Below are 14,130 nucleotides of genomic sequence, written 5' to 3' on the forward strand. Positions count from 1 at the left end.
TAAAGGTCCCATCTGACCCAAATAATTCTATGATTCTAGGATATATTTGCTTTTGGATTTTGGAACCATTCAACGTGTATTAAATTCACATTTTTGAGTTTTGCTAAATACAAGAAAAGTAGGTTTTGTTTGATTGTCCAAGGGTACAAGTACAGAGACTGAAGTTAGATTACAGAAGAGACTTTCAATCATTAAGGATAATTAATGGTAATTAAGTACAAGAAAGGATGCCAAGTCACACTGGAAAGTTTTAAAAACGGGTTGGACAAACTGCTGGTTATTCTATGATAGAAAGAACTGATAGCACACTGGTGGGATAATTGTCTGAATCAATCTTCATAACCCTCTCCAGCTGCATTTTCTGTAAAATCTAACTTTTCCATGTAGTCTTTCCATTTCATAAATGGAAGCTTCAAGTGAAAAAGCAGATGAAAATGATTTACAGTAAAACTGTGAGACTAGGCAATGCTATCTTTTGGTGGACATGTTTGGTGCAGATATTTCTTGGAAGCAAAAGCCCCTCATATCGGATACCTAAAGAAATCATATGAACTGCTTTTTGGAAATAGTTAAATAAATAAATGTAACCATTGAAATCATTCCCATTCACAGTATTTCTGAAAAGCCTTTTTCCCAACTGTATTCCCTCTTTGCCTATCCAGATCACAGTGCCAGATAGATGTAAGTTTGCTCCGCTTCAGAAGGGAGATCAGTCATGCTTGGACTAAGTAAATGTTTATTTTTTGTGTAGACAACTCAATATTTTTTTCCCTCTCTAGGAAGCAGTGGTTCAGTATGAGCAATATGAGCAAGAAATGAAACATTTACAGCAAATGATAGAGAGCGCCCATCGTGAGATCCAAGACAAGCCAATAGCAACCAGTAACATCCAGGAACTCCAGGTCCAGATTTCACGTCATGAGGTAGGAGACCCAAAATGCAACAACATGGGCTCAGTGGCACATCATAGACCCAAAAAACTTCTCAAAAGCAACTGTCATAAATTAGCTGAGTAGCTTTTCAGCCTTGCTTGAGGCTAGCTGAGCAGATAGACTTAATACCAAATGGGAAACTCATGCTGTTGGTATGGTGTGGTGTATTCGCTTGTTCAGTTACATGTGTCCTAATCTCCAGACAACATTATGACAAACTAAATGGCATTGCATAATTAACGGACAGTTATTTCTTGGGATAGAAAATGCACCATTGATCTCAGTGTGTCACTTTTGGCACCAGATGGCACTATTTCTTCACCTTTGAATGAAAAACTACCTGCGCTATTATGTAATAAAATAAAGTTATTTGTATTGCTCCTTTTCTATCCAGTTGTTGCAGAACTTACACACTATAGATGCAGAGCAGTTAGCTTAAACAAACACTTCTGTCTTTTTAGTAGTGAATTAAAAATGCTATTCTCTATTCAAATGTTCTGGAACAGCAAATGCAGGAGAATTACTTCAGTGATACAGGGTTAAATGGCTGGAGGAAGGACTGATGCTGCGCAGAAAAAGGACGTAAAAATGAGGCAGCTTCAAGTTTCATCTGCATTTGAACAATTTTAGTAGCTAGGAGACCTTCTAAACATTTGCAGGAAGACAGTAGCTTTACTCTATTGCACAATTTGGGATTAACTGGAGTGAGCAAGTTTCATACTTGCAAGCTTTCCATGTTTAGGGCTAAGAAGTTTTGAAAGACTGAGATATTTTTGGCTCACATTTTGTCTGCTAAATACCTATAGAAAAGCATAGCACAAAGGGGATATACTGGACTGCATATTATTATATTACTTCAAAAGGCAAGTTTGTCAAGGTGCTTGTTACGTGTGTTATTAATTTAAGAAAACATCAGTTACCAGATTCGCTGTTGAAGCCTGCATGAACAAGAAGTTAAAAGGGCATTTGTAGTATCTATATTTAATATCAAAATGAGAAGAAGAAAGTAGAAGGAAAGTACACCCTGATTTGTAGGAAGCTTGTATTACTACGCATGTATGTAACTAGTTACACTCTGGAACTATGTTTAATGAAGCAGTTGCTTTAGACTTTTAGATAGGAATGTGGGCAAGTATCTCCATGTTTGTGAATTATTTTAATGGGTAATACAGTACCTCATAGGACATTGCTTTTATCAGTACCTTTATTTTTTCCACAGTCACATTTTTGCCTTTTCCCTTGTCTTTCTTCTCAATTGAGAGAAGTATGTTAGATACTCGGTGCATTGGACATTAATGCCACAAATCTTATTGCATCTCAATAATATTGGTGGAGTTGAGTATATTGAATGATAATAATTTCCCAATGAGCCCCAGAGATGTAATTCATTGAGTATTAGTGAATGACTGGTACTTGCCAAACAGAACAAATAACAATTCCACCTGCTAGACATTAAAGCTATGGCTTGATTTGGTTGCAGCTTGATTTTTGATTTATCTAGTTGATTGTTTTATACTCAAGATTTTGCTTAGTCTCCATGGTAAGCCTTGTAGCTCCAAGAGAGCTCCTTTTGTTGCTGATGTGACAGACAGTGACCAGGTACCCAGGCAGTAGAGTGTCATCCTCAGTCTTTGTGATGCATCCATTTCTAACTCTGTATTTCGTGCTATGATTGTTCTGCACTCTGATTTTGAGAAAATGGTTTCCTGGGAAATGTTATATAACCAAAAAAACCTTTTGATTTTACCAACCTGCAGCAGTAATCTTTTTACTTTTTTAAAAGATATTGCAATTCTTTACTGTTATACCTTATAGATCTTGAACTTCTGTTGCTATTTCTCCTCAAAAGCTTGTGTTTATTGAGGAAATAAAAGCAGATATAAAAATAAAGGAGAAATATATAATTGAATGAATAATCACTGATTTAACAGGCAAGCTTGTACAAATGTTGCTTTCACTTTATAAATCAAAATTCTATCATGTTACGGAGCCTCTAGGGAAACAGGAACAATAACTTTGACAGAATGTGAAAAACTTCCAGCATTTTTTATTTTAGATGTATTAATTGAATACTTTGAAGCCAGACACTGAACTAGGCAGCAGTACAGGGAGGTAGGAGAAAAGACGTCAGTTTCTAAGATTATTCATTTCATCTTCCCTGACTAAACTTGAATTTATGATGGTATTTGGCCATGCAGATAGACTATTTCATATCCATAAAACCGAATATTTTAAGGTACACTCTGCTTTAGGACAGATTCCCCAGCTGTTTTTAAAGAAAGCTTAGTACTGTGTGCAGCTCAGCTTTTAACTCTAAAGTCTTACACAAAGCCAAAAAAAGATTAAAATTTAGCTTATCCAAACACTGGCAAAAAGTGATCCAATCTGCAGTTAGTCTTATTATGTGACTGGTTGTTCATGTCGCATTTGATCTTGTTAGACGCTGTGAGTTACTGTTTGAACAATTCATTCTCTCTGCTGAGAGCTGAATGGGGCATTTTTTACAGTTGTGGTTACCACATGACCTCATTTCCATGGCATGCACTATGCAGAGAAGCTTCATCTTCCTCAGATAAATGGAGACAGAAGAGGGGGGAAAAAAATAGGACAGGAAGAGGGAGAGATGTTCCCTTTTGCTGCAGTCTGAAGCTTATACACTTCGTGTCAGGTTCAGGCTGCATGCGAGCGTGAGGTGTCATCCCTTCCTCCCTCCCTTCTGCGATTATCGCACACGCAGAGCCTTTCGCAGCACTTTTCCGGTTTTGCTTCAAAGCTCTCAGCTCTGTGGTTTAGCTGTGCAGCCTGGCTTGTTCGCTCCGCTATCAACATCCTGCTTGTCAGCGAGCACGTCGGCTGATGCAGGGTTTCGGAGAGGCAGTGCTGTGATGTTATTGGCTGGGCTCAGAGGGGAGAGCTTGCCTTCGCCACGGAAGCTGAAATGCTGCTGGTCCTGTGGCCTTTTTTGGCTGCCTCTGCATTAGGGAAAAAAAATGTTTCCACAGGAGCTGGCACAGAAGATCAAAGGATACCAGGAGCAGATTACTTCTTTGAATTCCAAATGCAAGATGCTGACAATGAAAGCAAAACATGCCACCATGCTGCTGACAGTGACAGAAGTGGAGGGGCTTTCGGAGGGGATGGAGGAGCTGGATTCAGACCTGCTCCCGGCACACCCTGCTCATCCCTCAGTGGTTATGGTAAGGAGTGCTTTGGTCTCTGGTACTATTTATCTGAACTGCTTGCTTTTGCGTCATTGCAACACTCCTGTGTAGCAAGTTGCCGCAGCTCACATCTACGTTTTGCTTTTGAAATGGCTGGAGCGTGGCAAACCAAACAAGCTACAGCTTCCCCTTACTGTATTTTCCTTTACAGGGGTTTTCAAGACTTACTGATAAAGGATGAAGTTATTTAACAGAAAAATAGCAGTGGAAGTTGTCTGTAATAAGATGCAAATGTAATGCTTTTTCATAGCTGTCAGCATGCAAGAGCAAATGCTAAGAAACTACTGAACTGCAGGAAAAACATAAAACCAGAATAAATACTGTTTCATAACATGTTGCAGTGTATAGGTTTTACAGACCATATTTTTAAAGCTCTTTTCTTGAAATGTGGATATGATAATTGACAGTATGCTGCTGTATTCTCAGATGCGTGTGTTGGAAATGAAAGCTGGCTAAGTACTGCCGTAGGTCTCATATATGAATTATTCTGCTTTTGTTGTTTCTAATTGGGTCTCATAACAAGCATACTGCTGATGCTATTGCGATTTTTGCCTGAGTGAAAATAGAGTGGGGATTTCAGGATTTATCACGGTATAACAGCATTGAGGAAGCAAGAATATTATGTTGCTACTGGATTGTGTGTGTTTTATATTTTAAGTGTATTCCTTTTTCGGACCAGGCCTGAGTACTGAGGCCAATACAGCATTATTCTGTAGCTCTCCATGTTAGGAGACATTTAGGCAAACCCTAATTTGTTATTGAGTTGCTTGCTATACATTTTCTTAGAAATTCATTAGGATGCAGGAGAGCATGTTCATACTGAAGTACAACAAGTAAAAGAGACTATTAATTCAACTAGATTTTTAAACCGTTGAAAGTAAGAGCATGAAGTATGACTAAATAATGTCATGGTAGTTCTGGCCATGTATTGTTTTTCTTGTTTTGATCTCAACCCAAGTCAAACCCATGCTGAAGTAACTGATTTTCTTCCTGTGCTCTGGCGTTGCTTTTCCTGTGGCAGATGACTGCCGGTCGCTGTCACACGCTGCTCTCCCCTGTCACTGAGGAGTCTGGGGAGGAGGGAACCAACAGTGAGATTTCTTCTCCACCTGCCTGTCGCTCTCCCTCACCTGTGGCTAATACAGATGCTTCTGTTAACCAGGTACCTCCCCCTTGGCCTTCATTCAGCTTTTCTCTCAGACATGCCTGCTTCCATTCCACAGTTCGTTTATTTAATCCTCTGAAATAATATTTATAGCTCCAAGAAACAGAAGCTTAACCTTTAACCTAAGTGAACACTTGGGTTCTAGTTCAAAATGGATACAAATATTGACTTCTGAGTTTAAAACATGTAAATCTGGTGTTACAGCTATTCACTGTTTTTAAAAATACATTTTAAGTGACAATTTCCAAGCTCTTCCATGTCACTGCTGTTTTCTATTTATAACCTAATTTTTATTTTCTCAGTAGTACTTAATGGAACCTTGCACCCTGAGAAAAAATGCAATTTTTTAATCCCCATAATAAAACATTGCATTGTGTCCATATACGTCTATCTTACTGTACCACTGACATTGTAGCATTGAAGTCTCAGTCTGGTATACCATTTCAAGTCTTAACATCCATGCATTTTTTTCATGTATTGTTCATTCCATACTTTCCATGACAGTCCATTTTAAGTGCTAATGAGGCAGATCAGTGAAATCACTGAATTTAGATTTTAAATCAAATCTAAGGGCTCTGGCACTTCAAATAGGAAGAAGTGTACATCAGCACTGATTAAAATGCAAGCAATGAACCAGCACTCTTGAGTGTCATCACATGAAAGCACATATAAAATGTTAAGCTTTAGAAAGTTAGAAATGAGCCTTAGAAGCAGTCAGCACCTCACTGAATTCATCATATCGTGGTTTTTGTGGTTGTTTGGTTGGTTTTGCATTTGTGACCGTTTCCAAAATTGACCACTGCAGACTTAAAGGGTAGAGTGTGTTGTGTTGTGTTGTGTTGTATTGCTGAGTAGAATCAGACAAGTTTGAGCAAGATGCCCACTAATTCCTTCCCCAAATTTCAAACATGCATATGATGCTATAGAAGTTGCTAAATATAAATGATTCGTTTTCATGAACCGACATAAGAAAGAACACTAAGGTAAGATAGTAGGAATGGTGACAAAATCTTTAACATAATAAAAGAGTTATAGAATGAATTAGAAGGATTTTTCCAGTGTTCTGTCATTTCTGATGATCAGAAATTTCACAGTAAAGCTTGCTTACAGTGGAAAAGCAGTTATATATTTCAGCATAAAAATCTCATGACAATGTTAATCAGTGAAAGAGTAAAGGAGAAAGAGCAGCTTGCTTCCGAATAAAGAAATTCAATGTCAGTTCATTACATTTCTCTGAAAATGTAAAGCTAGGCTAACAGCTCCTGTAATTCAAATAATAAGAAAAATCCAGTGAAGATGCTGTTGCACCAGGAGCTGGCACCAAAATGCATGTCTTAGACCCTGTGATTTACTAGGGCAAAAAAATGAACAAAAAGGTGGTGTCTTTCATTTAGCAGAAGATCTTTGAAAGAAATAAAATTGCTGGTGTTACAATAATCTAAAAACCGTACAGATGAAGGTTCCTTCAGTGTGGTTAATGTTGAAATAAACTGCACATACTGAACAATAAGCGGAAGAACGTTCCAAAATGCAGTGGTTTACTTACAAAATGCTTAGGTTCACACTCACATGAGATTAAAACTAAAGAAGCTATGAAACTGCCAGTGCTGATCATGAGAGACTTTGGGGAAAAAGGTAGGTTAAAAACAGAAAAAAAATCTAGATATTAGTGAATTTGGAGCTTAAATGTAAGTTAAAAATATTTTGAATTCAGTAAGACTCAGCAAAATTAATTTGGAAATGTTTTGTTTTAAAAAGTAGCTGGTGTTAGGATAAGTAATTTCTCACAGGAAGGCCACCTGCAAAGTAGCAGAAAAACGTGAACAGGAACTCTAGAAAGTAAAGAACTACATTAATTTAGACTTTGGAAAAAAATTAAAAGCTCTTATGAAGTGGGGTTTGTAGAGGGGAAGGTTGAGTGTTAAGGCTGTTTTAAAATTCATCTCTAATAATCTCTGTGCAGTCTTTCATCAGGGTTTTCTAGAATTTCTTAATGGTGAAAATTAGCTAGTCTGAACTCAGACATCTATGCACTATTTTTACGTTACTGACAAGTAATGAAAATGTAAAAAAGTGCCAGCTGCGTGTTAGTGGAAATACTGGTTCTGCATATTGAAATAGATTAAAATGAGACCATAAATACAGGAAAGTGACAGGTCTAGCATTGTTATAAGTTGACAGTTGCCCAGGTTGTTTGTTTTGTACTGAAACTCCTCTAAAAACAACAAGGTGTGGGGGGGGGAAACTATAAAAATGTTAACTTTAAAAAGGCTGAGGAGTTTCATATTATGTATTTTGCCAATAGATAACAGTCATTCAGTGCAGTTTATTTTGATGTACAGCAAAATCAGACACTTCTTCTGTGCTGCAGTACTGAATGAGAATACTTTGGGGCTCAAACTTCTCACACGTACCCAAAGATACAGTTGATTAAAATTTAGCACATTTTTTAAAACTTGTTTTCCAGATACACAATGCAGAGCAATTGAATTGAAAAAGCTGAAGTGTTGGCACAAAGCCTTGGAGGACACAGTTGATCCTGTGATCCAAGTCTTCAGTACTGGGTCGCTGTTAAATGTCTTTCTATGTCCTTGTACACAGCCTGCTTAATAATTCTTTATCCTTCCCTTACGAAAACTTGTATAGGGTGCAACATCCCTTGTTAAATATATTTTGAAATTTAAACACATGCTTTGCCCCTATATCCTAACAACAAAGCTTGAGTGCTGTTCATTGTCTGATTTTTGTAAAGCAGGTGTGAAATGTTAGGGCCTTTATAGGGGCAACAAAATCCGTTACTTGTAAGAACATCTGGATTTATACTACCATCACATAAAAGCTCTGCCAAAAAGAAACTGCCATGTTGTGTACTCCACAAGGTAGTTGAAAAAATGGGGAAAGGGATAGCTTTTCCCCCTCTGTAAAAGCAAGCCCTTTATTCTGGAAACAATGAAGAAGTCTCAGAAGCACAGCTTCTATTGACCTTGAGAGAGGACTAGCTAAGGGCTGGAGAGTTGCTGCAGGAAAGGCAAAATGAGAAGTTGCTTGCACTGGTGCAATTCTTCACCATGACTTGGAAAGATCACTTGTGGTCAGAGTAAAAAATTATGAAATTGCTGTACTGAATGCTGTGCTAACCTGTTACCTATTCCCTTTGGCTTCTGGACATCATAAACACCTTCATAATTTTTTTTAAAGTTTTTCGGTTATTGCCTGTGAAGAAGTAGCTCATCTGACACTTTCGGACAGTTAGATGTGATGTCCATTCTTAAGTCTTCTGTTTTTCCAGGGAGACTGACTTTTTCAGGCATCCTCAGTAAAGATGTGTGATTGAGATGTCTGTAAAATACACTCTTGGCTGCCGCTTCCCTTTAAAAATATTGGTCATGACCTGTGAGCAGCACCTTAATTGTTAAAATGTCCACCCAGGAAGCAGATAACCTGACAAGTTTCTTCATTCTTGGAGAAAGGAATGAAGAACCACATCTATGCAGCTGCTGGGTGATGGGATGTTTTCTGGGACGTGGGCATTCTGTGCTCCCAAGGTTTGGTTAGAAAGAGAGCTCAAGAAGGTGACTCTGCCTGAGTAGTGATCTGCTTTCTGTGCTCTTCCAGAGCTTGTTTGGTTTTGTTTGCATGTAGTATTAGATAACATATTGAAATAACATTGGGAAATAAAAATTCAAATATTAGGGTCCTAATAATTCTCTGAGTTCTGGTACCTCAGTAGTCTTGCTTAGTACCTAACATTTATGTACCTATAGAGAATCACAGAATGGTTAAGTTTGGAAGGGACCTCTGGAGGTCATCTGGTCCAGCCTGCTTCCTCAAGCTAGGCCACGTACAGCAGGTTGTCCAGGACTATATCCAGGCGGCTTTTGAGTATCTCCAGGGATAGAGACTCCGCACCTTCCCTGGGCAACCTGTGCCAGCGTTCAGTCACCCTCACGTAAGAAAAAGTTTCCTGATGTTCAGAGGGAACCTCCTGTGTTTCAGTTTGTGCCCATTGCCTCTGTCCCAGTCACTGGACACCACTGAAAAGAGCCTGGCTCTGTCTTCTTTGTACCTTCCCTTCAGGTATTTATACACATTTGTACTCTTGCGTTTGCTGCACGGCAAATGGTCTGTGTTCTGTTTGGTAGACACAGCTCTGTAAGCTACCAAGGGAAAGGCACCTAGTTTTCTCTCAGTCACATGCCTCAACATGTTGAATTTTCCACCCCATCGTATAGGGTCAGAAAAGAAGAAATTTGAGAAATTTGCAATCATTGGAGGACGATTTTCCAAGTACCTTTTTCAAGTAGATTTTGAGCAACTTTTTATGCAAATATTGTGGTAACTCTGAGACCTGCCTGAAAGGAGGGTTGATCCAACCTAAAAGAAATCAGTGGAAAACCTCTTACTGATTCCACTGGCAGCAAAACAGTGTCTTAAATTTTTCACCAGGAGCATTTATAAATTCAAAATGATTGAGGAAACTGGACAACAGCTACTATGTTGCATGGTCTGGAGCATAGTTCACTAAGTGGGGCTACTAAGTGAGATGAAGGAAGGTTGCATTTTTCACCTTCCAAATAGATGTGGTGGGAACTGTTATACATGGTTGCAGTTTTAAATAATCTTTGTCATCAAGTCTGCTTTCCTAACTTAAATATAGATATGGTGCATGTTTCTTTAATTTTACATTTTCTTTTTTAATCTTTTTTAATTGTCATCTGCAATAGTTGAAGAAATCTCCACACACTAGGTATAGAAGCTCTAATGAGCAACAGTTTCACTATTAATTTTTCAATGGTAATTTGAACATTTGCTCATTTTCCTTAGTGCTTTTGGTTCCTTTTCCCACTATCTTTTATAAGTTAGTTGAGACTACCTGTTTGTTTGAGGGCTTACTATAAGTTGACTAGTCCTTCAGCATATTCCTTTTTGGTTCTTCAGTTGCCTTCTCTGTTCTTTAGGGTGATATTCTTTGCCACCTACTGTACTGTAACCCACTGTAGTGGTGGGTTTTCCCCATGTATAGTTGTGATGATGCTAGAATAACACTCCAAATTGTAGCACGGCCCTCCCAGGCTTTCCATGTCTGTCCACAGTTGCCTCCTGAACCTCCTTGCTAATGTGAACATGAAAAAAATGCATCCACAATCTTCATCATAGGGAAGCTCCAAACCATGCTCAGTGTACTACTGTTAAAAACTTATTTACTGTGTTGCTCAGAGGTTTCTTGGTGGTTTTGTCTTTGTGGGTTTTATTTTAATGGACATATGCAATGGGGCAGTATGTGGGGGGATGTTCTTATGCAGTATCTTTTGTTTTGAAAGTGCAATATGTGCTTCGTGCTTGTAGGACATTGCTTATTACCAAGCCTTATCTGCTGAACAGTTGCAGACAGAAGCTGCTAAAATTCAGCCCAGCACTTCAACCACCCAGGAGTTTTACGAACCCGGTTTAGAATCAGCTGCTAACGCCAGGTTGGACGATTTGCAACGTTCTTGGGAAACACTGAAAAATGTGGTAAGTCTTCATCTGGAGGATGCAAAATAACCAGCTACCTTGTAAGGAATGAGTTTTCTATTGTTCACATCCGCATGTTTGAGTGCATAAAATCTAAAATAAGGCATGAGAATGTGCCTAGGTTTTCCCTGCTTATTAAAGCACATTTTTTTCAGTCACAGAACCTAGAATTTGACTGATTATGTTTAAACAGATAAATATTAGTACAAATGTTTTGCTTTTGAAAAACTTTTGAAAACTTTTGTTGCAAGTTTTTTGTTTTAGTTTTGTAAGCCTACGGATGTATGAAGCAGAAGAAAGAGCAAATCCTGTGTCCGAGGTCAGAATTTATACCTTACATTCCTCTTCAGATCAGTGAAAAGCAGCGCACCCTTTATGAAGCTCTTGAGCGTCAGCAGAAATATCAGGACACGCTCCAGTCTATATCCGCAAAAATGGAGACCACTGAGATCAAACTAAATGAGAGTCTGGAACCAGCCAAAAGCCCGGAGAGCCAGATGGCTGAACATCAGGTAAAATCTTATATGTGAGAAAGAGAGGGAGAGCATGCATTACTTGTATATCTTTAGTTCTCTTTTCTTTCTGATAGTGGCATTCTTTATGACTGGATGTCTCAAAAATATACAGTAGCTCTATGAACCTTTGCTGTTAACTGTGTGTGTTGCCTTTCTGGGCTTCCTACTGTTCTAAAGATGGTGTAGTGGGGATTTTTATAATAAGGAGTCTTTTATAAAAGCAGAATAAAACATAAGAGTTTGTCTAGTCAAAATTTTCAGCAAAATCTTTTGTGAAAGATTGTGTTCAGTGATACCTACACGTAGTGTTTTTCAGCATCAGTGCCACCAGCATGTACTGGACTGTTTATAATGTTTTCAGATTTAATAATATCATAACCAATACTCATGCATTGTAAGTTGATCTAAATAACAATTTTTGCCTTCTTAAACAAAACAAGCCGAAGCACACAAAAAATTCACTTCCAAGGGAAACCTTGAGAAATGATGCTCTGAATAATAAGAGAATACTTTATCAAGTAACCAATCCGACATATGTCCAAGTTGTAATTATCTATGCCTTCTGTATGATAGCGTGAAACTATCTGATGGGGCCACTTTTCATTTCAGTAGGAACTCTGTGACCTGCAGCGGGTAACATTTGGTTTTTGAAGCACTGTGTGATGTCCTGTGCATTTGATGTGTATGTACTATTAGATATGAAAGAAGAGTATCTGCTCTAAGATACTCGTAATGCAGCATCCTTTTGTAGGTATCTTGGAAGTGGTTTATTGAATAAGAAAGACAATAGGAACTTCTTTTACACCACAGAGTTAATCTCTGCATGTTTACATATGCTTCTGGATGTTCTTTGTTCAGTTAATAAGTTTCAGTCTGGAAGCTAACTCATGCCCCTATTTCTTTCTCACAAACACACACACTTGTTAATTATCTTCACCATATTTACTAGAATACTTTCCAGAAAATTTATTTGGAGAGTACATCTGTATGTATAATATTTCCAAAATAATTGCTTCTCATTATTTGTTTGAAATTCAAGATAGGTAAATAAATCCATATTTCAGTTATCAGATGCATAATTCTAGCTTAACCATCTGAAAGCAGGACTCATTCCTGAATTCTGACTCTACCAAACTAGCAGTGATATTATGCACTATTCTCTGTTCCTCATGCTCCCTTGGGACAGTCATCTTTTCATTTTTATATGAGGTCTATGCCTCCTGATATGCTTTCTTCTCACTGATAGATGAAGCAAATACTTTTTCTGCTGTAATTTCTAAATAGGCTTTGATGGATGAGATTTTAATGTTACAAGAAGAAATCACTGAGCTTCAGACATCGTTAGCACAGGAGCTGGTTTCAGAACCGCTGGATGCAGAAGGAGCTGATCATCTGGCACTGCAGTCCACTCTCATGGTCTTAGCAGAACGAATGGCCACGATTCGAATGAAGGCATCAGGAAAACGACAGCTATTAGAGGTACAAGAAAAACGTCCAAGAGTGGGTTTTTTGGACCACATTCCAAATTTTGAGAAGCAGTTTTGGCAGATCTGTACTCTCATTGAATGCTGATAATTAAAAAAGTCGTTTTCAGTTCTGCTCATCTCTCACAATTCCTTTCACTAATAAATTATTGTTCTTTCTTAGCGAGTACCTCATCTTAACATTAGGTGATAAGTAAACAGAAGGAACTTGTAAACATGCTGCAGGAGTAATATTTTATATATGCATTTATACTCTTTTTTTTTAATATCCTCGTTGACATTTTCTTAATAAATTCCCTTGGTATTCCTTATCCTCCACAGGAGAAGTAATGGAGTACAGATGTTAAAAGTTGTGTTATCTACAGTAACCTCTAGAGGAGCCACCTGTCCAAACTAGGAGACAAGAGAAGGGGGAAAGTGTAAAACAAGAAATAATACCTCTTCTAAACCATTGCATTGTTGTCTACGCTCGTGTTCCGAGTGATTTGCTTGCAAACTTTTATCATGGAAGATTCACCCCTTTATTTTTCTGTCTACTCTCTTTAAAAAAAATCCTTTAATACTAAGTTGATTCTTTTTTAAAATCATTTACATATAGGAATATATTATACAGGTGTGAAAATCCAGTCATGCTAAAGCTGGCTACAGTTTGGCTATGTTGAATACACTGCAAGGCAGCTTTACTGCTATACTGCTAAGAACTGCAGCAATGAACTCATAAACATAGCAGCTGGCGCCTTTGTAATTTTCAGCATCAACCGACTCTGAGAGACTGAGTGAGAATTGGCTCTGTGGACCTGCCTGGCTTACAAAGGGGTCCCAGGGTGCATCAGCTGCGTTAGTCACATGCAGTCAGCTGAGACAGTGAACAGGTCCTTAGAAAATATCTTTGTTATTCTTAAAAAAAGGTTTTTCTTCTCAGAAGAAAAATGGCTTTTACATAAATATAAGGAGCTGGAAGTAGGATAGGGATCTTACTGTTTATAGCTTGCACCCCATACAGGGTCTTACAAACTTCTTAATAGTACTTAAAAGGAATTGCTAACTAATAATTTCAAGCTAAGACATAAGTCAAATACTGCTCTTAACTATGGTTAGGATTCTGACAGTTACTTTGATACAATAGCACAAGTATCCCCCAATAATCCTGCCTAAGAAATATGTGTGGTAGGTAGACAATATTCAATAATTTAAACTGTGCACTTTATAGCTCTGGTTTTACAGATAAAATCTTCCAGAACACTGCAGGGATGTAAATGTAAAAATACAGATAGAACAGGTAATACAAACATTTTCCTG

General features: G+C 38.0%; 1 protein-coding gene across 1 annotated transcript in view; it reads left to right on the forward strand.

Annotated features, from left to right (window-relative positions):
• The window catches only part of LOC104471900 (nesprin-1-like), a gene marked incomplete at both ends in the record, with an annotated part of 71,201 nt that overhangs the window by 37,339 nt on the left and 19,732 nt on the right, over window positions 1–14,130 (forward strand). Inside the window, 6 exon segments of the mRNA XM_010087403.1 lie at window positions 780–923; window positions 3,935–4,129; window positions 5,175–5,315; window positions 10,665–10,832; window positions 11,183–11,344; window positions 12,632–12,826. Coding sequence (XP_010085705.1) covers window positions 780–923; window positions 3,935–4,129; window positions 5,175–5,315; window positions 10,665–10,832; window positions 11,183–11,344; window positions 12,632–12,826 — 1,005 coding nt within the window.

The sequence above is a fragment of the Pterocles gutturalis genome, unplaced genomic scaffold (genome assembly GCF_000699245.1).
Source record: "Pterocles gutturalis isolate BGI_N339 unplaced genomic scaffold, ASM69924v1 scaffold13216, whole genome shotgun sequence".
Classification (NCBI taxonomy): domain Eukaryota; kingdom Metazoa; phylum Chordata; class Aves; order Pterocliformes; family Pteroclidae; genus Pterocles; species Pterocles gutturalis.